The sequence below is a fragment of the Mesoplodon bidens genome, assembly GCF_964165515.1.
Source record: "Mesoplodon bidens genome assembly, chromosome: 3".
Lineage (NCBI taxonomy): Eukaryota > Metazoa > Chordata > Mammalia > Artiodactyla > Ziphiidae > Mesoplodon > Mesoplodon bidens.
In genome coordinates, this window is record NC_138178.1 from 49,676,690 (window position 1) to 49,703,565 (window position 26,876).

General features: G+C 36.6%; 1 protein-coding gene across 3 annotated transcripts; it reads right to left on the minus strand.

Annotated features, from left to right (window-relative positions):
• Window positions 1-771: 771 nt before the first annotated feature.
• BNIP2 (BCL2 interacting protein 2) lies at window positions 772-26,205 on the minus strand. 3 transcript variants are annotated; one of them, XM_081229236.1, is made up of 12 exons: window positions 26,000-26,205; window positions 20,889-20,936; window positions 18,959-19,065; window positions 17,771-17,838; window positions 17,111-17,287; window positions 14,870-15,046; window positions 11,207-11,309; window positions 10,404-10,535; window positions 8,978-9,064; window positions 8,762-8,860; window positions 7,996-8,031; window positions 772-5,437 (listed from the first exon to the last, which is right to left on the minus strand). In XM_081229236.1, the coding sequence occupies exons 2-12, from the start codon at window positions 20,904-20,906 to the stop codon at window positions 5,386-5,388; spliced, it is 1,056 nt and encodes a 351-aa protein (XP_081085362.1). In that variant the 5' UTR covers window positions 20,907-20,936; window positions 26,000-26,205; the 3' UTR covers window positions 772-5,385. The 3 variants fall into 3 exon arrangements, with proteins under 3 accessions (XP_081085362.1, XP_081085364.1, XP_081085363.1); XM_081229238.1 differs by lacking the exon at window positions 20,889-20,936; XM_081229237.1 differs by lacking the exon at window positions 7,996-8,031.
• Window positions 26,206-26,876: the final 671 nt, after the last annotated feature.

Genomic DNA, 26,876 nt, shown 5'->3' on the forward strand with positions numbered 1-26,876 from the left:
TCAGACCGCTAAACAGGTTTAGCTCCCAAGTAATTCACCAGGTTCACTAAATCGTTAATAAGAGAATTACCATTTTACAGACTCTTCACTGTTAGACGCACAAGTAGAAAAAGTAAGGCAGTCACATTTTATTTCTCAAGTGTGTTCAGCGTAATACTGTTGAAGACCCAGTAATACAAAATTGAAGACAAATTCTTAAGTTTATAGCCAAGTATTTCTTAACGAAACAGGGCGGCAATTCATTTAACCCTGCAAGCGTTTAGTTTGTGAATCACAGAATTTCAATTCGGGAGAATCTGTATTTAAAATTTATGCTTAATGCAAGACAAATACTTCAGTTTGTATTTGCGTTTACGTAATCCCAAACGGTATCCTAACTGGATTAAAGGCAGCAGTAATGTGCACAGCTGTTTGCCGTTAAGCAGTTGAACAGTGATTAAGGAGTAAATGCAAAACAACTGCAACCAACTTGAACCTCTGCGCAGGTCCACAGAGTAAACAGGTTATTTTTTATGCCGTGTTTTCAGCCACTTATTGAACTGATTTCATTGGTGGATTCCCCATAACTAAAATAATTCTAAACTATGAAATACAAAGTGTGCTTATAGTTAATGTTTAAAATTGAAGCAGGATGAACTCTTCACCCACTTGAATAGGAAGCAGCACCCAAACTACAGAAACAAAAGGTCTAAAACTATTTGAAAAGCTTACAAGATAAACTTTGTAAAAATTCAGTAGTGAAATGGGAGACAGAAAAATGTGGCAAATGAGTCAAAACCAAAACTTTACAATTAATTTATTTAAATTCATTAACGTTGCAAAAATACGATGTGCAACAAATCAGGACACAAGTTATTGTATTCCTAACAAGTCAGAGAAAAAGAAAATATTACATCTTCTTAGTAAATCAAGACCAACCTTAGTATTTCTTACAGGGACCACATCAACATCTTGCACACACAGTCTTCAGAACTGAATTTCTCTCACTGTAAAAGGAGAGCACTAGGCTACGCAACATTATCTGAACAGTGGTAAATGATCACAGTACATTAATTGTGTCTAAATGACAGCATGTGAATTTATGGTAAGAAAAATGTATTAATCTTTGAAATATATATCAAAGTGCATTAGTGTCTAACGAACTCTGAATTGTGTTCCATGTGCCCCAAGGGCTGTGCAAGTCAGTGCCCTGAACACCATAAATATTTACTAGCTAGTTTATGTAAATAAACTGTTTAAGGGGCATAACTTCAGAAAACTCAAATATAAAAAGTGCAGTAGAGTAGCTAATTAACATTATTTTCCAAGTTCCTCCTTAGCCACACTGAATGTGAAAACGCATAAAAATTTCAAAATGCAAATGTTTTAACCTCTTGTAGAATGTCTTATAAAATAGAATTAGAGAGATATTATAATAATTCTTTAGTAACATGAAAGCATTAAACTTTGATTTTCTTCTGGTGTTTGATGTGTTTGTTATATTAAGTGCTTCATGTAAACTTTTCATAAAAGTAGTTCTCAAAACATAAGAAATTAAGTAGATCTATCATATATAGCTGCAACAAAGTAACAGTTCTGTTCAAATTTTAGTGTCACTCCTTGCTGCTCAACACATTATTTTCAATTACCATTGAGAATTTTAAAGGATTACATTACTGGGACTCACCACTGATATTGATTCTAATTCATTCAGGATCTTGGGATGGGAAGAGGGGGATGAAAGGCTCTCCAGGTAATTCTTCCTTACTATTAGAACATTGAGAATCTCCCACTTCTCTTACCAGCTGACCTTCTCATGCAAGTCTAAGTCCTTAACTCTTTCTCCCAGCAACTCAAATTATACAATCCCTGTTCCTACAAGATAAACTCTAACAGAATAGTTGGTCTAACTCTTAAGTACATTAATTCCTCTAGCTATCCCACCCTTCTGACATTTGTGATCCACTTCTCAAATAGCTATACAGGATGAGAAAAAAAAGGCATGAAAACAAAACAGAATGTGGTAGCCATATCTACCTATTTTCAGTCTATCTCCTCCTCCTCCTGTAGGAGCAATGATAGCAATTTTCCACATATCACATATCACATATCACATATCACATGGGCAAAAGGATGAAGCTACTGTCACCTTACACACAACTTTACCAATCTCACTAGGAAACTGGACATATCCTAATGCTAATATTTAACTATCAATTGAAGAAATCTAAGAAGCCCCTTCTCCTTTAATTCAAACACTTTCAAATTCCCTGAGCAATCACATAAAAACAGCCAGAGTAACACAGTCATTTAAAAGAAGACTATCAAAAAAGCAGATTCCTTACCTTTTTAAATTCTGGAATTGCAGTTGAAGAAAGTCTAGCAACCTATATATACCTGTCAATCAGCAAATTTCAGTATTCAGTATAGTTACTAAAGAGTGATGTCCATTTTGGAACAATACATTAAATGTTTACCAGCTATGAATGTCAAAAGTAACGTAACCCTACACTTTAATCTGAGCATTGTAATTGCTGACCCTCCCTGTTTAAAACCTGCTTTTGTATGAAGAGACAAAGCAGAGGAAAATATGAATTTTCACTGTTAAGTATTACCAGCCTTTGCCCCCTTCACTCCACAGTCTTATTCACATATTCTGTATGTAGCCTGCAGGTTTTCCTGATTGATACAAAAATGGTACCAACCGCTGCCATATACAGCACTTCCCTTAACAAGGACACATTCAGTGGAATCTTAGCTAACTCATTATCCCTTTATAGTTTTCTTTCTCTTACTTCCTTGTTTTGTTATCTTCCTTTCCAGGTCCTGCTAGGCCCTACTTGGAATCATATTTCTTTATATTCCCCCCACCCCCAGTTGAAGACTATTAAGCTTAAACTGTGGGATCAATATAGTGCCTTCCCTTGGTGCTAATAAGGAATATGACCAAGCAGAACACAATCAGATTACTTTATAAGAGAAACTTTTGACTAAAAAGAGGCACTCAGAACCCAAATACAACAAAAAATAGTGGCATAAGCATCAAATTAAACAAGTTAGAACCATGATCCCAGCAGAAAGATAAAATAACACAATTATATGTACTTTCACCTCAATCAGTAATGGAAAATCAAAACTGAATGATATGGGGAAAATGTCACATAGCTAGTAATTACAAATAACCAGTTTAATAAATGCTTTTCCTCTGACCTACTTGTTATGATCTTAAGTCTCATAGCTATGAAACATTACGGGGCATGTCCCCATACCAGATTTCATCTAGGTATAGGTTAGAACAGGTATTCTTTTAAATCTAGTGATTCACAGCACATCCCTTTCGTTATATCCCAAACGTTATCACTGTTCCCTCTAAATTTTAATGTTCTGATAGAATATAGGCTACCTCTACTTTAAAAAATATGTAGGAAAATGCACCACTTTTGTAACGAGTTGTATCTATAATTGGGACAATGCTTGCAAATGCAAAAGTCAATAAACAGTAACGTGTTGAAATTGAAGAACTGGGTACTTAAATGTGGAGGAAAGCCACCTATTTAAAAAGCTCAACCAGGTTTGACTGAGACACAAATTTATAGATGCAAGACTACTTATACTGATGAAAGGTCACTTAAAGCACTCTACAAATATAGACTCTAATCACAATTAAATTCAATATGATCTTTTATTCGTAAATTCAGAAGGAATGCCTAAACTGTTACTGTTAGTTTGCTTTTTGAACACAAAGTATTTCTAAGATCTGAGCAAGCAATAATGGTTTTAGATTTATTGACTATAATGACATTAGTTCAGGATCTGCCTACAGCAGCTGGATCCAAGTGAAGTCAGGAGGCTGCTAAGGAAAGTCTCATCCTGGGAATCCTCCAGCATCTGCCATAATTGGACTTGGGTTACTGTGTCAAGTTTACGACTGAGGAGGACAAAAAGTAAAGGAAATTCTCTTTTGCAATAGAAAACTTTACACTAAAAACAGCAATGATAAAAGCCAGTCTAGGATAGAATAAATCCTAGAGGTTTAGCTCCTGCACCTCAATTTTACTACTCTTTTGTAAATTACCTTATAAGAAGGGCTGGAGTGTGGTGTGACCCTTAAATCAGGCAGGTACTAAGTTTACCAAATGTATAAGTCACACAAGTATATGACACAGTATTAGACCAACCTGTTGTTTTGACCAACCTGTTGTTTTTGAATGATTTTGTGGGTAATTAAGTTCTATCTGGGGCATAAATACAATTTCAATGTAGAGTCAAGGTACTTACCAAATTAAACAAGGAGTTTATATGCTTACACCAAACGCAGAACACCATAATATGATGATGCTCTAAGACTTACAAAATAACTTAATTTACAGTACTGTCAACATAATTCAACAGAAAATGGGAAAACACACCTTATCTGACTGGGTCAAACACCTGATATGAGAGCATTTTGGTAAAGTGCCCACATTGAAAGTAGTTAAAAAAGCAGCCCCTATTTTCTAAAGAAAGGTAGTGACAGTGAATAACTCATCACATTCTCTGAATATTACACTGCACTCACACAAATCCAGGAGAGTGATACCCTGGACACACAGCTTATTTCACATTAGTGAACAAACCTAAAACTTTTATGAAGTTCTGACTTTTGGCCAGAAGATAAAATGTCTGATATATACATATATACAAACCCCAATTCTTAACCTCTTAAATTCTCTAATTCTAAAAATGGCTTTTTGACTTGTCTTTATGCTTAAAAAAAAAAGTGTGCAATACACTTGTATTTGTGTCTGAATTAAGAAATAAATGTTAAGTGAGAAAAAAACTCAGAATGGTACTAATCTACTTAGATTATGTATATGACCTTTGGGTATTCATGAGAACCAGTTTAACTGTCCCTCACTTTATGAGCATATTTTCTAAGTGACCAGGAAGTGTATTTAACCATTTACAAAACAAAAATTTTAACGTGCATTTTACAAAATCATGGTCTTATTTACCTGCATATTCTTCCATAAGAAAGGTATACATTAAAAAATATTGCTCAAAAACATAAAAATATATATTATCTCTTTCCTTTTCCATTTAGGCATATAAATATTTTACTGAAGAAAATGCATCATTTAATAAACAAATGCAAAAACTGCTTTATATAAAGTGTGGTTCTCTGCTATTTAGCAATATAAAATATAAAATGATTACAATATAATTAGCTAGTAAAGAGCTAAATTCAAGAGATCTGCAAACCAGTACAGCAGTGAACAGTCCCTTATACAAAAGTCCATTAAGAAAAAGTCAAGTCAGTTTTGTAACAGGTTACATAAAAATCAGGACCAATAAATGCATTATAAATGCAAAAAAGCACTGCTTCATCAGCACATTCTTCAGTCGTGTTTGGACTAGATGCCAAACTTACTGTTCACTTTTCGGTTCATCTTGTTTTCCATTAAGCTCTTGATCAACTCTGTTTAATGAAAAACAATATAGATAATAAGATATAAGCAAATGAACAATTCTCTTTCTAAAAATAATGGCTAATTTTACCATAGATTATTATTCTGTTAAAAACAAAGCTTTGCAAAGAAGCAGACATAGTAAAAAGGTTACCAAACATTTTCCCAACCAGGAAAGATAATTTTTAAAGGCAAGAGGACACTGGCAAGAATGTGACTTGTTTTTTTTAAAAGATTGTAAGATACTTTATATACAAATGCATATAAACTTTATTAAAAGTTCAAATTACAACAGGCATATTAAAATGTTGAACTGTAGCATGGCTGAGGCAGGGAGCTAAGTGATCTGAGTGGCAGGAAAAATAACTCCCTCCAAAATGATGTTAACTGAAATATTTAAATGCCACTAATGCCATCAACTGATCAACTTTTAAGTTCAGTGGTAAAAGTACATATTTATGGATGCCATAATTATTCTCCAAAATTTATTGGTACACTTAGAATGTGAATACTTTTTATTTATCTTGATAGTAAGAAGCCACAGAATTTAATAATCAGAAGTATCTAGATGTAGATTAAAAATATGACTGGATCAGGAGTGGGATGCATAGAGATCACATCAAAATTTAGGCAAGTGGGGATTAGAAGAATTATGTAATTACCACACAAAAATTATAGACAACCCTTCACAGATAATGTACAACAATCTCTTACTGTTATATTTGTATATTTATATTTGTAGTAGTTTGAATCACTGATGGAGGAGAGTTTAAAACAACTTGGTATGATATACGAAGATACTTTTCACACTTGTTTCCATTACTACAATCACCTGATTAACACTTTAAAATATTTTTTATATTGGTAACAAAAATTTGAAAGGTACATATTCTTGATAAGGCATGCAAAACACATCAATCTTTTCAACATGTGAAATATCGGTATGAACTAATTTCATAATCACTTTATTTTTAAACTCTGTTCAAATATTTTAACAGTCAACATCTACCTGGCTACACTTGCACTGAGTTATTTGAAACAAACATCTAAAACATTTAAAACTGCTATATTTCAGCACACTCACTTTTGAATCCTTATCACCAGTACTCATAGAAATTTCACCTTGGGTAATAAGCTCCCGCATGCAGTTTCTGTTAACTTGGTTTTAAAAACATGCCCTTCTATTTTTAAAACTTGAGTGTTACCCTTTTCAAGCTGACAAGGATTTATTATTTTTCAAGGCTAAAGAAATTTTGTACAAAAACTTAGAAGTGCCTAAAAGATATATGTAATGATTCTATTTAAGATTAAATGAAACAAAAGTTAAAAAAAATCAAGATAAAATAATATTGGTAGGTTTCAAACAATACATTTAAATAAAAAGTACAATTCTACTTTTTTTCTGATGCCTAAGTTACTTAACTAAGAATTTTGTAAAAAAGGCACAACATAGCAGATTTCATCAACAAAGGCAATTCATTTTGAAATCCATGAAGCAGCTGGCTTCAAAATATTCTACAATTATAGACTACATTTTAAACTTCAGCCACTTGTCTGGCAAATTCACACCAATGTCTTGAGAGGAACGAGAAATTAGCAAGATTTAAAATCACTGTCCTTATCTCTATCTTAAAATGTTTAGCTGTAAAGTGTCACATAGAAATGTAAAGCTATGACTCTATCACATGGTCAACAGAATTCTTGCTCATCAACAGAGCCAAAATTTGTTCAAAGTTAAGAATATTCCAGCTCCAGTTCCTTACAATGGTCCAAATGGTAACTACATACAAATCTCTCACCTTAACTCTTATGGGACTGTATCAAACTGTTTTGCTAATTTAGTTGTTAATATTTTAAAAATCCATTAACAAGTTAGATCTAAATCCTATAATTTTCTAAATTACTATATAAAATGGTAACTATTTTATACACTTGCCTTTCATCTTCTGTGCCAAGATATTAACAGATGACAGTTTGTTATGCTCAAAGCAGAAGTATTCAAAATTAAATTAAAGATGGAAAGCAGAGTGTTTAACTATTAAATGGTACATTGAACTTTTAGGTATTTTATCACATGTAGAATTTGACTAGTTAGCAGGCCATTTAAGCATACAAGAAAATCAATGTTGGTTAGCCAAAGAATATGTGCATTGCAAATATAATCATCAACCCCAGGGGGGAAAACTGATACATTAAAAAAGTGCATAAATATTTCAAAAGCACAAGTTAGAGATTTAAAGTATGGTGAAACTGGTAAGGTATTATAAATAATTGGTTTTCCAAATAGTATTCTTAGGAATTTACTGTCAGTATTTATACCAAAAGCAGGGAGGAGGAGGTATGGTCTTTATTTTGTAACTGGCATTATTATGGTGTTAAAACAGAGTGAATCCAAGCCATACTCAGCATCAGGAACTTTGGATTCACTCTATATTTGAATCCTGGGGTATATTTATATTTACAAATGCTATTATCTTTGTCTACGAGCTAACCAACCAATAAGGAAGAGTTAGTCTGTGCAATGCAAATGGACTAGTCTAGATGCAACCCAGTCAAGGTGTGCATATACCTTTTCTGTTTCTTTTTTAACTTTTCTTCTTCATACCTTGGTAGGGAAGAGTTATTTTAGTAAACATACATGTTATGAAGATGAACAAAAACTCAAAAAAAGGCACTAAAAATAAACTCATAAGTTTGCAGGCAAACCCAAAAATATTTAACATACGATACAGGAAGTCAGAACTGACTTAAGAAATGTGGTTTTGACACATTCAACAGACTAAAACCTCACATTAATAGAACAAAGAAACATTTTTCTATATTATAGCACTGTGATACTCAAGTATTTATGTTAACAGTGTTCTACCAATTCCTTTTAGAAGTTAGATAAGTGAATTTGGTAAACAGAACAAACTCCAGCCACTGGAAAGTATTAAGGTTAGACTGATATAAATATTTTACTTCCCTAATAATATTATTTGATGCCATGACAAGCTTACTCAAATCTGGAGACCAGCATGTTCAAGTCTGGAGAATGTTCCTTAGTACTAACCAATCAAGAAACCATCTCTTAAGACTGTAACTATCTTTAAAAATATAAATGAACCAAACCAGAAACAATTCCTCCTCCTCAACTGATAGCCTGAAGAAAATGGTGACTTATGGGGAAAGTGTTGGGAAGTGTCTTCTTTCCCCTTTTCTTTGTTATAAAAACAAGAGCAGTTATAAAATAATTATAATATATGAAGGGAGAAAGAATGGGTACTGAAATATTTACCTCTTGCACATCAAAATATAAAGATCCAATACAATTAAAGAAATGAAACAAAACATACTGTTTTATGCATTCTGGTATTCCAACATATTCCATGGGGACAAGTTCCGCTAGTTCTGCCAAATTAAAGACGTATCTAATTTTTTGGCTGAATTTTGAGCTATGGAAGGAAATAAAGATAATTACCTTAATATTTCTGACCAAGAGAACTGACAAGAAATTCATACAAGGAGTCTGTGGGGGGTTTTTTAAGAGTCAATGGTTCTCAGAAAATTACCTAATAAATGGTCTTGTAACAGCCAGAAGTGTTCTGATAAACCAAGAGGGATGTACAATGATTAGAGACTTTAGGTTTTTCCGTAACCTGGAGTTTAAAAAAAAAAGAAAAATTTAAAAGTTCTACAAATTCTAATGCTAGAAGAAAAGCTAAGACATCAGTAAGTATGTGCAAGTCTATACAAAAAATTGAAAAAAATCCTCATTCAAGAGTTGTCATTTGGATATGATATTCCTAAAGACAACAAAAGATAACAAACAAAAGAAAATGCACTCCTGAATTCCAATGGTCCTTCCCACTGCCACGAAATGAACTCTACTTCATTTGCCTAAATTTATGTCCACAGTGTAGCCTGTTATTAAATGTCTCCTAGTATACATTCACTTGTCTTCAAGACTGTCAACCAGGGGTAGAAGCCAATACTGAATATAGAAGTAAGCTCTTTTCATTTTTCTGGATGGAGGGGAAACTGTTATTAATTTCTTCAACACCATGAAAGGCACTGGGCAGGCAGAAAGGTGAGGGGAGAGATCACCATAGGAACAGGCAACATGAATCAGATCTAATGTATTCTTATGGAGTCTAAAATTTTGATTAAAAGTTAAAAGCATTATCCTAGACAACTTAAAATGATGAAATAGGGCTTCCCTGGTGGCACAGTGGTTGACAGTCCGCCTGCCGTTGCAGGGGACGTGGGTTCGTGCCCCGGTCCGGGAAGATCCCACATGCCACGGAGCGGCTGGGCCCGTGAGCCATGGACGCTGAGCCTGCACGTCCGGAACCTGTGCTCCACAACGGGAGAGGCCACAACAGTGAGAGTCCCGCGTACCGCAAAAAAAAAAAAAAGATGAAATAAAAACTGCTGTTTTTATCATCATATTTCACACTTACAGTGATGACTAAGTATTTAAAAAAAAAATCACAAGAACCAGCCAATGTCATGTTCAGGTATGAAGAGAAACCTGTTACTGGATCTGAGTTGATTAACCTAGTTTGAATTAGCTGTGGTCAAATCAAACCAAATAGAGGATCAAAATTCCTTCCATTAGCACAGATGACTAACTCCCAGGAGAATACATTTCTAGATCTCATTCCAAAGAAAGATTACGCCTAAATAAGCGTCTTAAGTAACAAAATATACTAAGCACTATAAATGAGGCAAAATCCAGAATGTAATAAAATAGGAAATGTACTAAATTCTCCATCCTTTCCCAAAATGTAAATTATAGGAAAATGTTTGATGTGGTACAAAGGAGAAATAAAGAGCTATTTTATAAGTTTGAAAATAGAAACTTACTATGAAATTAATAAATGTAATTTCTGAAGAAATACATGGTGACTTTAAGTGGCAACAGAAAATAAAATTTAATCTAATAGGACATAATAAACATTATTCAGATTAGCTTTCCACTTGCATTTACAATACCTTCTATCAATTTGTTGATAGCATTTCCTGAGCCATCCCAGACTGGGCATTTTTCTTCGAGTTGTTGCACCATTTAAATAAACGATCATGTAGTTTTCTGCTACTAACAGCTCCAAAGTGCCAATAACGTACCTGTAAAAATAAAGTCTTAGAAACACTGCTATGCAGAACCAAACCAGGTTACCCAAATAACGCAATTCCCTTCCCTCCCCTTCAGTGAGAGCAAAAATTTTAAACAGCATTAGTTGGTATTATGGTTATTTAAAGAAAAAAAGTTCTTTTCTTTTAGAAATACATCTTAAAATGTTTATAAATGAGATGATGTCTGGGATTTGTTTCAAAATTATGTCATGGGGAGGTATTTGTGGGAATAAAGTATAAACTGATAATTGTGGAACTGGGTGATTGTTACACAAAGATTTAATATACTTCTCTCTGCCTTTGTATATGTTTGAAATTTTCCCCAATAAAGCACTTAATGTGTCCTCAAGTGTAAAATGAAGTTGGAACACATAATCTGTAATATCTCTTCCAGTTTTAAAATGACAATTCTTCTGTTGAGTTGGAAAATGGATAGTTTTTATAACGCCAAGAGAGAGACTTAAGGAATCAGAACTAGGATTATTTATATTGGGTTGGCCAAAAAGTTCCCTCAGGTTTTTCTGTAACATCTTATGGAAAAACCCGAATGAACTTTTTGGCCAACTCAATAATTTCTACCCAGCTAAATAAAGTTCCCTTCCTTAAACTGGAGATCGAATGTACTCAATTCTGTCCAAACATTTTTGTGATGATCTACTTACTTAAAGAGATTGTCCATCAGGTATCTATAGTTAGGTTGACCACTTTCAGGCATAAAACAGACAGCAAACACAACAATGGCATTTAATCCATCCCCATAATATCCTGAAAAAGAAACCAGCATGATTATACTCTGAAGATTTTACAGGGGATATCATTTATGGTTGATAAATTACAGTGGTGCATGTTCCACACATTTCTGAATCAAAAAGTATGGGGTTTTTTTGATCTGACCCTGTATAGTCTTACAGAGATCTTTAAATCCTCTCTTCTCAAAAAGAGAATAAAATGTAAAGAGGAAAGAGTGGGCATAAAAACCAGAAATCCAGTTAAATTAGCATACTGAGAAAGTTGCCTTATTTTAGCAAGTAGGTAGATAATAATCCAACCAGAATACAACATCTGCAATAAAACATTCTTATGCAACTTCTGCTTAAAGTAGTTGCTCTTTAAAAAATAGTTTTACATTCAATGTCTAGCATTTTGTAGCTTTTAGGGTATTAAAAAGTAAGAAAAGATTATGTCTGACATAAGTCTAAGTGAAGAAAAACAGCACTAAAATATATGTTTTAATTACAATCTCTAAAATATAAATGTTTTAATTCTCATACAGATATTAAGCTGTAACCAGCAACAAATACTTCTGCTTTAACTTTCATTCCTATTGTTTACAAACATGCACTAAAAAGGAACATTTCAAGTACATTAGAATATTCACTACCTTGCTTAATCCCTTAGTCACAAAACACCTTGTGGTAACTCAATAGGATAAAATGGCCCTAATTATTTTCTCCTAAAAAAATAAAGTGCTATTTCTCAAAAATATTAGGTTTAAACAATGAGGCAGGTCTCACAACTTGCTTCCAATGAACTAGATGAATTAATACATGTCTGTGGACTTCGTGATCCATATTATCCTGTTTTCTTCACTGAGTAAGACTAAATTAGGCAGAATAATGTAACTGCAAATATTCAAGAGATCTGCTTTCAGATGAATGAAGACTACAGAAATAAGCAGAATGCATTTGGCAGAGGGTAAATTAAGCAGAAATGACTATGTGAAAAAACCCATCTGCTTGACCTATGTGGCCCCCTGTCCTGAATTAGGAGGATTTCAGGTCGTATGACATGCTCTATAGAGTTGTATTTTGACTACCACTAACATTCTGGTGCTATTTACACAGTGACTATGTAAACTTCTACATACAAGACAGTCAGACTGATAGATGCTATAAATGCACTTCATAGCTTTTCCCATTTGACTTGTAAATTTCTTAAGGAACAAAGCCTTATTTTTATATATTCCATAAATATGCAAAGTGGGTGTTCCAAAACAATGTGGAACGAACTAATTCTCTACTTTGTGGTAAAGCTAAATGATTTGTTCAGGGTTTTAAGGCAAATTAAGATTCATATTTTAAAGGGCTAGGTTGTATTTATAAGCACAAAAGAGTGTAAGAACATTCACAGGGGACTTCCCTGGTGGTGCAGTGGTTAAGAATCCGTCTGCCAATGCAGGGGACACGGGTTTGATCCCTGGTCCTGGAAGATCCCACATGCCGCGGAGCAACTAAGCCCGTGCGCCACAACTACTGAGCCTGCGCTCTAGAGCCCGTGAGCCGCAACTACTGAAGCCCTTGTGCCTAGAGCCTGTGCTCTGCAACCAGAGAAGCCACCCCAATGAGAAGCCTGTGCACTGTAACGAAGAGTAGCTCCCCCTCGCTGCAACTAGAGAAAGCCTGCGTGCAGCCCAACACAGCTCCCCCGCCGCCAAGAACAAATGAATGGCAAAGACAAAAAAAAAAGAGTGTTCACAGCAGTTTTAATCATAATAGCTCTAACTGGAAAATAACTCACAAGGCCATCAAAATAGCAATGGATAAGCAAACCGGCAGTAACAAGGAATGAACTATGGATACATGCAACAACATGGTTAAATATCAAAATCATTATGCTGAGTGAAAGTAGACAAGAGTGTAAACTATGATTCCAGTTACATAAAATTCTTTAACAAGCAAAACTAATCATGGGGTAGGCATTAGAATAGTGGTTATTGGAGAAAGGGTATTCATTGAAAGGGAGAACCAGAGAATTTTCTGGGGCAATGAAAATGTTCTGTCTGTCTGGGAGTGTAGATTATAAGTGTATATGGTTATATGGGCAATCATCAAAATTCAGTGAACTGTACACTTAAGATTAGAGCATTTCTTATGAAATAAGTCAGACAGAAGAATGACAAATACTGTATGTCACTTGTATCTGAAATCTAAAATAGCTGGACTCACAGAAACCGAGACTAAAATGGTGGTTACCAGGGGCTGAGGGTAAAGGGGAGATGTTGATCAAAGTACAAACTTCGAGTTAGAAGATGAATAATTTCTGGGGACTAATGTGCCACATAGTGACTATAGTTAACAATACTGTATTATGTACTTGAAAGTTGCTAAAAGAGTAGACTAGACCTTAAATGTTCCCACCACAAAAAAGAAATGGTAATTATGTGATGTGATACAGGTGTTAGCAAATGTTATGGTAGCAATCACTCGCAGTATATAATGTATCAGGGACTTTCCTGATGGTCCACTGGTTAAGAATCCACCTTCCAGGGACTTTCCTGGTGGTCCAATGGTAAAGAATCCGCCTTACAATTCAGGGGACTTGGGTTTGATCCCTGGTCAGTGAACTAGGATCCCACATGCTGCGGGGCAACCCGCGTGCCTCAACTAGAGAGTCTGCGTGCCGCAAACTACAGAGACCATGTGCTCTGGAACCTGCGTGCCACAACTACAGAGCCCAGGCGCCCTGGAGCCTGCTCACCACAACTAGAGAAGAGAAAACCTGCATGCCACTGCTAGAGAGAAGCCCACGCACTGGAACGAATGATCCCGCGTGCCACAACTAAGACCCAATGCAGCCAAAAATAAATAAAATAAATAATAAAACATTTTTTTAAAAAAAGAAAGAAAGAAAAAGAAAAAAAAGAATCCACCTTCCAACGCAGGGGACGCATTTTCGATCCCTGGTTGGGGAATTAAGATCCCATATGCCGTGGGGCAACTAAGCCTGCACGCTCTAAAGCCCACATGCCACAACTACTGAGCCCGAGGGCCACAACTAAAGAGAAACCCACATTGCAACGAAAAAGCCCACGTGCTGCAACAAAAGACCCCACGTGCTGCAAGTAAGACCCGAGGCAGCCAAATAAATAAATAAATATTAAAAATATATATATATATATATAATGTATCAAATCAACATATTTTACACCTTAAACTTATACACTATGTCAGTTTTATCTCAATGAAGGTGGAAAAAAAAAGGAATATGCAAATGCTACAAAAAAAGGATTGGAGTAATCCACTGTATATAAATTATAAATGAATAAAAAAGGGAGAAAGTCCCAATTTAGGGGTATCTAGGGATAACGGTGGAAGGAGACAGTTTTCACTGTACACTCTTACACCTTCTGAACTTACTGTATGCACGTGTTAACAATTTTTAAATGTTGGCTTTAGCCTTTTACTTCAAACCTGTTACATTTCTAAAAGGACATGATGTTTATTGTGCTTTCAAAATTATGTAATACCTCAAAGGAGAGATTCTCTTAAGCATTCAGATTTCTGATATTGTATTAAAAAATCTAAAAAATCTTTGGTAACCGTTACCTCCATGGCTAATAACTTTTTTATAGGGTTCAATTGCTTTCATATCAACCCTGTGGTCCTGTTCTCCAATTCTGAACATACGCCAGCGTCGTCCATCTTCTTTTTCCTCTGCTGCTGTATATTCAGTAATTGAGCCTTTCCTAATAACTTCAGTAGTCTTGGGTTTCGGAAGATCATCTATCAAAATAAAAGGTTTTTGAATCACAGATTATTATTTATAAAATAAAAATCAAATTACATGTTAACCACTTTACTATCTAATTAGATTGTTCAGAGAATTTTTTTATTATACCTTTTGTGGAATTTTATTTAGTTATTTTTGAACATTTTATTTTATATTGGAGTATAGTTGATTAACAATGTTGTGACAGTTTCAGGTGTACAGCAAAGTGATTCTTTTCCCACTTAGGTTGTTACATAATACTGAACAGAGTTCCCTGTGTGTGGAATTTTAAATATTTCTTCCGTAATAGAGGAAAAGGCTTATTCTTGATATAAGGCCATTTTGTTTTTGGAAATCATGGTTCTTTAACTTTTTTTGAATTGCTTAATTCAGAAAGGACCTAATCGCAGTACAACGTACATCCACAAATTCAGAAACGATAATTCATACAGCCATCAAAATCTTAGTACACTGGCCCTACAATGCCTTTCCAGATTCTATTTACAACATTGTCCTTGACAGACAGTTACCACTATAGGTTACTTAAAACAACTCTCTGGGAGCCAATGTTTTTTGTTGTTGAGCACATAAATGATTCCCCAAACATTATAATACCAGATAGAAAGTGGTTAACGAGTCAATGATTATTTCTCATTTGATCAGTCTTATAAAGCACAAAATTATTGATAATATTCTGAAGTGTACATGCAAAAGTCTATTTTAAATTGACATTAGTCAAAGCACAAGCACCAATGATTAGGTATAATTTACATTTTAAGATTGCACTTTAGCTGATTTTTAATGAAGCAATGATTTTTGAAATTTTAGTATCATAGTCCTTACCAAAAGATGGGGGAAGGGGAAACCTACTGTATGTTAGTTGTTTGTTTCCAAGACAAAGCTGTTAACGGAAAATATCCTTCCAGGAAATGACTACAGCAGCATTAAAGAAAGAAGAGACAAAACACATAGGCAGAAAACTATTTCAGTATCTTTATATAAAATATTGCTTATTACCGGATTGCATACTGAACCAGTGAAACAGGGAAGAAAAAAGGAGCAAAAGATAACAGCACATTAAGGACCTTACTCTTTACTGCAGATAACATAACTAATGATAAACACTGCTTTGAAATAAAAATCACTTTAAAGATGAACTAAACATATATAAATTATTAACAGCTATAAAGATACTGTAGAGAGCAGTTATCTAATTAAAGAAAGCATGTAAAGCAAAACACATGCCAATTCCTTTCAATTCCAAATAACTAATGATAAAGAATATAAGGGTGGGCTTCCCTGGTGACGCAGTGGTTAAGAATCCGCCTGCTGATGCAGGGAACATGGGTTCGTGCCCCGGTCTGGGAAGATCCCACATGCCGCAGAGCGGCTGGGCCCGTGAGCCATGGCCGCTGAGCCTGCGGTCCGGAGCCTGTGCTCCACAACGGGAGAGACCACAACAGTGAGAGGCCCGCGTACCGGGAAAAAAAAAAAAAAAAAAGAATATAAGGGTGGAGGCTAGGAGAATACATTAATTCAAGGTAGTTGTTTACAAAGTGCAGCACTATCAGGGAAACCTATTTAAAAAAAAAAACACCCTAAAAAAAAAAACACTCCCTTCAGAACTCCCTCTCTGCAAATTCTTAACTACTTTTAGCACATTCCCTAAAGCATAAGTTTCTTCAAAGCTTTTCTTCTTAGTTATCTACTGAATAAAAGAACATGCCATAATTATCAAGCAATATTGGGAGCAACACGGAAACACATAAGTTTACAGCATTGGGCAATTAAGAAAAAAATAGAGCCACATGTGTAATCTACTATAAACAGTTTTGAAAGCCATCATATTCAGTGTTTAGCCAAATTTCATATCTTTGCAACAAATATATGAACTTTAGAAAGTATAACATTTCAACAAAATCCCTTAGCCATTGATTTTTTTCAACAAAATCCCTTAGCTGGTTTCATGATCAAGTTTTAAGTCTTTCCAGTTATCCTAATATGAAAATGCCACTATGTATGTATATAAACACGAACATTCATTAATAAAAATCAGGTAAAAATAATGAAACACTTACCTTCCCACTCAAATTCATTACTGTCCTCCGATGGTGTATCTAAGTCATCTAAGTCAATCTCCCCACTTTCATCCAAATCATCTGACAACACAGAGCCATCACTAGGATCCAGGGTTAGGCTAATGTCAGGAGCCATTAGTTTCTTTCTCACTTTATTGCCATTAACTTCTAGTGAGGCTGGAATGGGTAAAAGAAAAAAAAAAAAAAAAATGAAAGATATATTTAGAAAAAATGCTTAGATGTATAAACTGAATAAGAGAAAAACTTTAATCACTTTATTCTTGAGAAAATAACATTAAACACAATTCCAAAGCACTTATTTACAAACTTTGGATTTTGATCACTATTGCTTCTGTATCACAGCAAGGTGACACATCCCAGCAAGGATATGCCTTTTTAAATAACAGAAGCAGACCTTATAGTCACCTTTTACTATTAAAAATTATCTCCTCTCACCCCTTTATGGTTGAAATTTCTAAAACTCAAAGGTATGTTTCTGGAAAGTATTCCAAAGCAATCCAAAAATGCTTTCCTAAACATTCAAATTACCCTTTGGCACCCTATGATAGAATAAAAACTGAGTATATTTTTTATCTTGACAAAGAAATGTGTTCAAAAAAGAGCACAGTTAAAGTCTATCACTAAGTGTCAAGTTCTTACCAGGCTGACTCTCTGGTCCAGTTACAGCTACTATATCTGCTTCAATACTATCATCTTCCGGTAAAGGTCTAGAACACACAGACACAATTTTAAATTCAGAAATTAAAAAAAAAAGTTTTTGAAGTTCAAAGATCTATTAAAATAGCTTATAGAAACAATTATGTGGAAAACTGAATAAACCAATGTTTCTTAAGGTTTAGTAATTTACAAACCACTGTTAAAGAAAATTTTCAGACTGTCTGAATTGACTTACATATTTACATAAGCAACACATAAAAGTAGATATATATTCCTTATGTAACTGCTCTTAAATACAACTACAAATTAAAAAATCATTAATCTACAAAACAAATATACTTCAAATGCATGAATTTAATGTGATGCATGATACAATGTATAATGAAGCTGAACTGTCACTCACAATGGGAATATGGTAATGATGATTACATATTTTGAGCTCTACATTTCTTTATTACTATTATCATGCTATGCTATGCAATGAGTCAGTACTCTCACCAGCTGTCCATATTCCAACTGCTAAGGAACCTTCTTATGCACTGGGATGGTCTTCTGACCAAGATGACATGGAAGCATCACTTAAATATAAAGTCTGCCTTTGCTCTTTTTCTCTTAACCCAACTGGTGCCAATACAATTGTAAACACAAATGCAAATGTGTCAAGGTAGCTTGCCAGATAACCTAGAAAGCTCTTCCTTGTTTACTTAACAAGCTTTTTCTGAAAATAAAAGCATACAACTTAACAATTCCTGTAGACTTCTAAAGACCATCTTCCCCTAGAAACCCCTCAGTCTCTATTACTAGTATTAAATGAATACTTTGCAACACTGGGTTTCTTTAAGAAGCCCGATATTCATTTAGTAAGTCAGCAATCCCCAACCTTCTCGGCACCAGGGACCGGTTTCATGGAAGACAATTCTTCCACAGACAGAGGGGCAGTGGGGGGATGGTTCAGGCAGGAATGCGAGCGATGGAGCAGCACTGAAGCGGCAGGTGAAGCTTCACTCACTCGCCCTCCGCTCACCTCCTGCTGTGCGGCCAGGTTCCTAACAGGCCACAGACCGGTAGTGGTCCGTGGCCTGGGGGTTGGGGACCCCTGTAGCAAGTGACATCTCAATAAAGAAACTGTGAAGTTTTATTTATCTGTTTTCATTTAAAAGCATTGCTCACATTGGAAAATCTTCATCTTGCCATTCTTCCTTAAGTTCAACACCTTCCATCCTCAGCCTGGACTCAATGTCAACTACAAGCTCCTGATAATCCAGAGAGCCAAGGTCCTGTAAAAAAGAAAAAAAAAATTTATAGGCTTACTTTTCACTTTATCTGCTGAAAAGATGCAATAATCTTTTTTTTTTTTTTTTTTTTCTTTTTGCGGTATGCGGGCCTCTCACTCTTGTGGCCTCTCCCGTTGCGGAGCACAGGCTCCGGATGCGCAGGCCCAGCGGCCATGGCTCACGGGCCCAGCCGCTCCGCGGCATATGGGATCCTCCCAGACCGGGGCACGAACCCGTATCCCCTGCATCGGCAGGCGGACTCTCAACCACTGCGCCACCAGGGAGGCCCAAGATGCAATAATCTTATACCTTAGTTCATACTTCCACCCTGATCATGAAATAAATTTAGTTGGTTGCAACTACAACTTTTTCCCCCCAAGAATTAGAACAGAAAACAGAGTGTATATATTCTAGTAATTACTGTTTGTAGTAAGGGTATTGTGCAGTGAAGTACTTGCTTCCATTTGCATATATGCATGTGTGCCCCAGGACACGATTTAAAATTTACTAGGTACTGTAAATTATGTAAAAGCAATTTGCAGGATGGGGGGCACAAATAATAAAAGTAAATAAATATATGCTCTATTCTACACCCATAATTAAATTTTCTGTCCTTTGGAGAGAGGTTAATTCTAGAAATTGAACACTAGGTAAATAGCATTTAGACTCGCTTGATTCAGCAGAGTCCAAGTGGTGTGCTGTCTCTTATATTACTTCTCTACAGTTCCAATGACATAATTCCTGAGCCACTTAAAGAAGGCTATTCAGTACCTGTCCAGTAAATGAATTATGCTACGTTCTGATTTGCTTCATATCTATAATAAGCTTTTCTCATGTAGTTTAGCATGAGTTTTCAGACACTGAATTTAGTGAATATTTCTATTCACGCAACTCCATGTTTTAACTTAGTTTCAGTTTTTCCAAGAAAGGATGTGGGTGTCACTATCCTCAGTTTACAAAATGAAGGATCTAGAGTTTGATATGGTTGATGGAATAAGAAATACAGGTTTAAGTATATTATTTAAGAAGTCATTAACATCAACTGGTTAACAGTGCAACAAAAATCATGACAACTTTAGGGGGCAAGAGGTATAAACGGAATATTTAGTTCACTTACATTAGAATAAGTCAATAGATGTCTAAAGGTATCTTTTAAATAAGAAGTAAAACATAGATGTCTTAAGAGATAGAAAGTATTACTAGTTAACACTAGCAGTTTTAAAACAAAGTTAAAAGTGGCTGACACCAGTGGAAGAAGAAATAAGGTGGGAGGGGGAGAAGATGCTATTCATGGTAAATCCTTCTAAATTATGTAACTTTTAAAACCATGTATGTATAACTTGTGGTCATATTTTATGGTTGCCTTATCTGCTGTGTCATTACAACATTCAAGAGATACACAAAGTTGTACCAAAAAACCATTATGTTCCAGAACAACAACAACAAAATTACATTGGAAATTTTCTAAAGTGTTAGATTTCACATAATAAACTAAATTCATATCTCTGCCAAGACTGGGAGGCTCTTTTCCCAGTTTGAATTCTTACTTATGCTCAAGAGATTTCAAACATTCTCAAAAGGTCTAAATTTTTGAGGAACCACTTACAAATAGAAAAAAGCAAATGCTGTCTTTTCTTCACCAACATGTTTGCTGGGAAAAGTCAGTTAATTTATACATAGGAGTAAGGCATTTTTAATTCTCCGGGAAAAACTGAGCCAGGCAATTTTGAGAAATGAGTGGAAAACACACTTAAAATATAATAATCTTGACTTATTTAGCAGTTTCTCTGTTTCTGATACATAACCTATAAAGTAATCTGACACACCTTCAAGGACCACTTCATAGACTGTTCTCTGACAGCAACTCTTACTCTCTGTAGAGAGGAAAACAAACAAAAAAGGGATACCTACTTTAACAAATAATTTTCTATTTAGAACACAGAATTATTAGAAAAGCTCCCCAAGTTATGATCAATAAAACCCAAATACTTAATACTTATTACTCTAGAATTCATGTTCAAGTGAGACTGCAGCATTCTATTACTAAAGGTTGAAAACTGACAGTCTATTCCAACTTTTATAACTTTTTTTCTTTTTTGGCTGCGTTGGGTCTTCATTCCTGCGCACGGGCTTTCTCCAGTTGCAGCGAGCGGGGGCTACTCTTCATTGAGGTGCACGGGCTTCTCACTGCAGTGGCTTTTCTTGTTGCGGAGCACAGGCTTCAGGAGTTGTGGCTCACGGGCTCTAGAGCACAGGCTCAGTACTTGTGGCACACGGGCTTGGTTACTCCGTGGCATGTAGGATCTTCCCAGACCAGGGATCGAACCCATGTCCCCTGCACTGGCAGGCGGATTCTTAACCACTGTGCCACCAGGGAAGTCTCTCAACTTTTAAATTCATTACACTTCTCAGTGTTTTTTCAAATCTTTGATACTCACTATGAAGTGAATTAATGTTTTTTCCTAGATTTAATAATCAGAGCTTTCATTATTTAGTTTCACATTTTTACTGGGTGCTGGAAAAATATTAGGATGTTCTGAGTATGTTTTTTCAAATACCCCACATACTCAGAAAAACATTTAATATTTCAAAAATATAAGTGGTGACGAAGTTGCTACCACTATAGTCCCAGCATCTAGCACAGTGTCCAGCACATAATGAGTCTTTAAACATGAGTTAAATTTAAAAATAAACATTTAATTGTAAGGTTTAGCACTGAATAGTAAGCATTTGTTTAACAGCTCAACCTCTTAAGCCTTTTTTTCTAATTAAACTACATAAATAGTGTTCCTGTTAAGTTTTACCCCTCAAAAAGAGTAGTGAAAATACTTGGGGCAAGCTACATACAAGCAGTGTCTATTTCTGTTGGTAAAATTATTCCTTGTTTGTAAGAGAAAATACACACCTTGTGAAATTCTAAAAGATAAACCATGTCTTTTAGCTGCTTTACCACGTGAACAAGTCAACGACGTGAAAATACTTCTCTAGACACAGACAGCCAGAGTCTGTCAGCTCATTTAGCTGATTCATTCAACTTTTACCTTAATATCGAGTCATGTGATGTTAATACACCCCAGCATATGGACATGGCTATTTAGTTTGGGGATAATTAATTAAGCTAGTTAAACGAAACCTAGGAGGAGAGAGAAATCCAGATTCACTCTTAACCATTTCATCACAAATTTTAGGGGAAAAGTACACTAGGTAAAGTTTAAATGACAGAGAGAGGACTGTTCTTAGAAGTACATTATCAGCAGCTGTAAGAACAGGAAACAAGAAAGGAGCAATATAAGCACAACTACTCTGAAGGAAATCAGGATACTGCTGATTCACACGTTAATCGCGGCTGTTTCCCGTTTTTTGTTCATTGATTTGGTAAATCAGAATGGGGAAGGAATACTTTAAGATGCCAACTGTTAAAATAACCAAATGCAACAGGAATACCCTGATTTCTCAACAAATGTGTTGTAGTGGTGGCACATCATTACTTATGCCAGTTAGCAGTGGAGGTCACAGAGACAAATTCAAAAACAGTAGATGACCTAAGTGAGGTGTGGTGGTAAATTCAACCAAGAGGAAAACGGGGATTTCCCCATGCAGCCTAACAATTAAGCAAAAATTAAATATTAAGATCATATTTAGAACTGCCTGAATTATAACTTACAATTTTACATGACAACTTTACTATTATGTAGTTTAACCTAGATGCTGGAATAGGTGCTAATAACCAACACGTACGCTGAAATCAATGTGGCAAAAGGAAATGTTTAGGCAAGGCTTTCACATCCCCATTTAAAGGAAAGGGCTTCATTCTAAATATTTATGTTCACTTTTTCCTAAGAAGCTGGCAATACTGGTAGCACTACAAAAAAATGCTTTAGGCCAGCCTATGTGTTTAGGAAGGTCACCAAAACACCTGTAAAAATCCTATATGCTTGTCATTGTTTCCTTGAGAGCAGAGTCGTGCAGGTTTTTAAGAATGAAATGACACAAAGATATCATATCGCCTCACACCTTAGAACGGCTATTATCAAAAAGACCAGAAATAACAAACGTTAGCGAGGATGAGGAGAAAAGGGAATCCTCGATGGGAATGTAAACTGGTGCAGCCACTATGGAAAACAGTAAGGAGGTTCCTCAAAAAATTAAAAACAGAACTCCCATATGATCCAGCAATTCCACTTTTGGGTATTTATCAGAAGAAAATGAAAACGTTAACTGGAAAAGATATCTGTACCCTCACATTCACAGCATTATTTACAATAACAAATATATGCAAGCAACCTAAGTGTCCATCGATGAATAAACACACACACACGCACACACACACACACGCAAAGGAATATTATTCAGCTATTTAAAAAAAACTTTGCCATTTGCAACAACATGGATGGACCCTGAGGGCATTAGGCTAAGTAACATAATTCAGACAGAGAAAGACGAACACCATATGATCTCACTTATGTGTAGAATCTTTAAAAAAAAAAAAAAACCAAAAAACAAAAAAACAGAAAAAAACCCAAAACCCCCGAAACCAAGCTCATAGATACAGAGAACATACTGGTGGTTGCCAGAGGTCGTGGGGTGGGAGGGGGGTGAAATGGATGAAGGGGGTCAAAAGGTACACACTTCCAGCTATAAAATAAGTCAGTCCTGGAAATGTAATGTACAGCATAGTGTCTATAGTTAATAAAACTGAATTAGATATATGCAAGTTGCTAATAGAGTAAATATTAAAAGTCCTCATCACAAGAAAAAAAAATTTTGTAACTAACTTTGGATGTTAAGTAGACTTATTGTGGTGATCATTTTGCAATATATTCAAATATCGAATCATGATGTACACCTGAAACTAAAAAAAGTCATGTCAATTATATATCGCAATTAAATGTAACACCCTATCAGAAATGTTAACACAAAATTCAAGAGAAATTACAATAGTGCTGTTTCTCAAAATTGTGAAGATAAAGCACAGGATAATTATGCCAACTATACAAGGTACATTATATTATCAGTATGCAGAACGTACTGGAAATGCTCTGAGACCTTTAAGAAGATTAAAGTCTAAAAACTGATCTGTAACACTTTGCTGTGGAGTTACAAATATTGGATGTAACATAAAATTATAACTTTGGGGCTTCCCTGGTGGCGCAGTGGTTGAGAGTCCGCCTGCCGATGCAGGGGAAACGGGTTCGTGCCCCGGTCTGGGAAGATCCCACATGCCGCGGAGCAGCTGGGCCCGTGAGCCATGGCCGCTGAGCCTGCGCATACGGAGCCTGTGCTCTGCAACGGGAGGGGCCACAACAGTGAGAGGCCCGCGTACAGCAAAAAAAAAAAAAAAAAAAAAAAATTATAACTTTGGAATATTATTATCATCACATTATACTAGCACTCTGCTTTATAGGATGCAAACTTCACATAGCATCTTTTGATCCACTATCAGCCAAAGTTAAATTATCGGATCTGGCTATCCATATACTTCCTTTCTTAGGTGCCTTTCTCCACCACTGCTCCTTCTACGAGCATTACACCAGAAGAAGGAAGAGAACTACTTTCCCAAAGAGTGCTTTTCCCCTTTACTAACCACTTGTACATCCATCATCTCATGCATCCCACCCAAAAACTTTGTGTCGTATAAAACACGGATGTTATTATCCCCATTTTATCTTATATATGAGGCAAATAACACTACATTTTGGTTTCCATATCAGACCTAGACTGTTTCTAATACAGCACACCGTCTCCAGTTCACTGACAACTTTCTACAGAATAAGGCTGCAATGCCAGATTTGGCTACACTTAGCTTCAAAGGTCCTGTAGTGCCTAAAGACTACGATAGCACGGACTTATGATGATCTAGTTCAAGCTCCATGTTTGCAGAAGTGGACCTGTCATACTTCCTGTCTAAACCCAACAATATTAGGCTGCAATAGAGGAGATCATGAAAATCAAAAAGAGAGTATGGAGAAAATGTAAAATGATAAGAACTAAGGAGGAGATATGCAAAATCCTAAGAAAACAGTCTGTAGGGTAACTAGACACGGTAACTTCAGTTATAATTTTGAGGAAACAACACCCATTTACAAATGGCAGAAATTCTTATATAATTTTAGAGAAAAAATACGTTTAATTTTAAAAATTAAGTAATTAAGCATTAGGAGAAATAGCCTGATTTTTTTTAAAGTGCGAAAAAAAAAAACCCCACCAAAACACAATCACACTTCATTAAACTAACTATATGGAAGGCGCTACGACTACCTAGATGACAAAAGCCGTGCTCTCAAAGAGCTGCCCAGAACAGGGAAGACCAAGGGAAAGTTTCAAAGCAACGTAACAGACCCAAATACATTTCTGATTTAATAGGAGTTGCTCTAGTAGATCTCCAGTAGCATCAAGAAACTCAAACCACTTTTGCCAGGTACGGAAGTAAAAGGCAAGTGTCTGAATCCACGCAGGAACTGGGCTTTTCACATATCAAAGTCCATTAAAGCCCTGATTACAAATGCCGCTTCCGTGTCTATATTCCCCGAGGGTGTGGAGCACATTGGACGTCCAAGTTTCTTTGTTCTGCACCAAGACCAACGCTGGTGACAAATAAGGGACCAACGTGGCCCAGTCACTGCCCCCAGAGCGGGGAATGTGCAGAGGGGCAGAGAAGAGGGCACCAGCCCTACAAACGGAAAAGGGGTGGGAGAAGGGGGGGACGCAAGGGTGGCAAAAAGCAAACAGAAGCCTGGCCAAGGGCGGGGGCCTAAGCGGGGCGGGGATCCGGGAAGCGCCTCCGGGCAGTTTCCGCGGCGCCTCCTACAGCGGATACCGCTCTGGGCTCCTCTGTCGGGCGGTCCAGGATACGCGCCCCTCGGACGTCCCCACCGTCCACCCCAGGGCTGTTCCCAGCTCAGACCCGCCGTGCCCAGCCTTCCCGAGTCGCACTGACCCCGGAGGAACCCTTGGCCTCCTCGTCTTCTTCGCCCCTCCAGGCCGGCGACGCAGGGCTGACGGCCAGGTCGCAGAAGGTAGCCCCGAGCGGAGCCCGCTCCCCTCCGACGGTGAGACCCAGGCCCAGTCCCTCAGCCACAGCGGCAGCGGCAGCGGCAGCAGCCGACCCGGATGCAGAGAGCGGCTCCGGCGGAAGTGACAACATCCCGATCTTCTCCAGACGCCGCAGCTGGCGGAAGCCGAGGCGGAGCCGTGGCTTCTTCGGGAAGCCTCAGGGTCCCTCTTCCCGACCACACCCTCAGCCGTGGGGTGGGAGGGAGGGAGGGAGGAGCTAATGCTTGCGCGCAGGCGCCCGCGACTTGGCCCGTGGGGCTGTCAAGCGTTTCTGTCCGGCAGGCGACCTGTTACACACCCCTGCGGCCCTTGAGAGGGAGGCTGCAGGCGCTTCCTGGCCCGGCGCTGGACCGCCGCCCTCGAGTCTCAAGGAGCCATTTTTATATTCTTTATGTTCGCTTTACTGATCATTATGATAGCGCTATATAATAAAATGGATGCAAAAAGAGGAGGAAAAATATCTGATGTCTCACTGGGGAAGTTAACCTCAGAAGAAATCCTTAGAGTTTGGTAAAATTGTCCCGGAAAAACAGCTTTATAACAGTGCTTCTCAAATTGTTACCAGAAAATTGGGTTGACCTCTTAGAGGGAGTTGAGTCAAAAGACAACCAAGGTAAAGATCAGGAGAAGGAAAGATTTATTACTGGCACCAAGTAAGGAGGAAGCTGGGGAATCTTTCCCAAAGCAGTGTCTGCCAAGCAGAGAACTTGGGGAAGTTTTAAGCTAAGGGTTCATGCCATTCATGAAGGGGCTTGAGCAGA

What these genes read in the sequence shown, in the direction of transcription:
- BNIP2 (XM_081229236.1), bottom strand. An exon ending in CAAGATGAAGATTTTCCAAT is followed by an intron (nt 17,839 to 18,958) that starts GTGAGCAATGCT and finishes TGTGTGTTCTAG; the next exon opens with ACCTTTACCGGAAGATGATA. An exon ending in TTAAAAAAGAAACAGAAAAG is followed by an intron (nt 5,438 to 7,995) that starts GTATATGCACAC and finishes TTCATTAAACAG; the next exon opens with AGTTGATCAAGAGCTTAATG.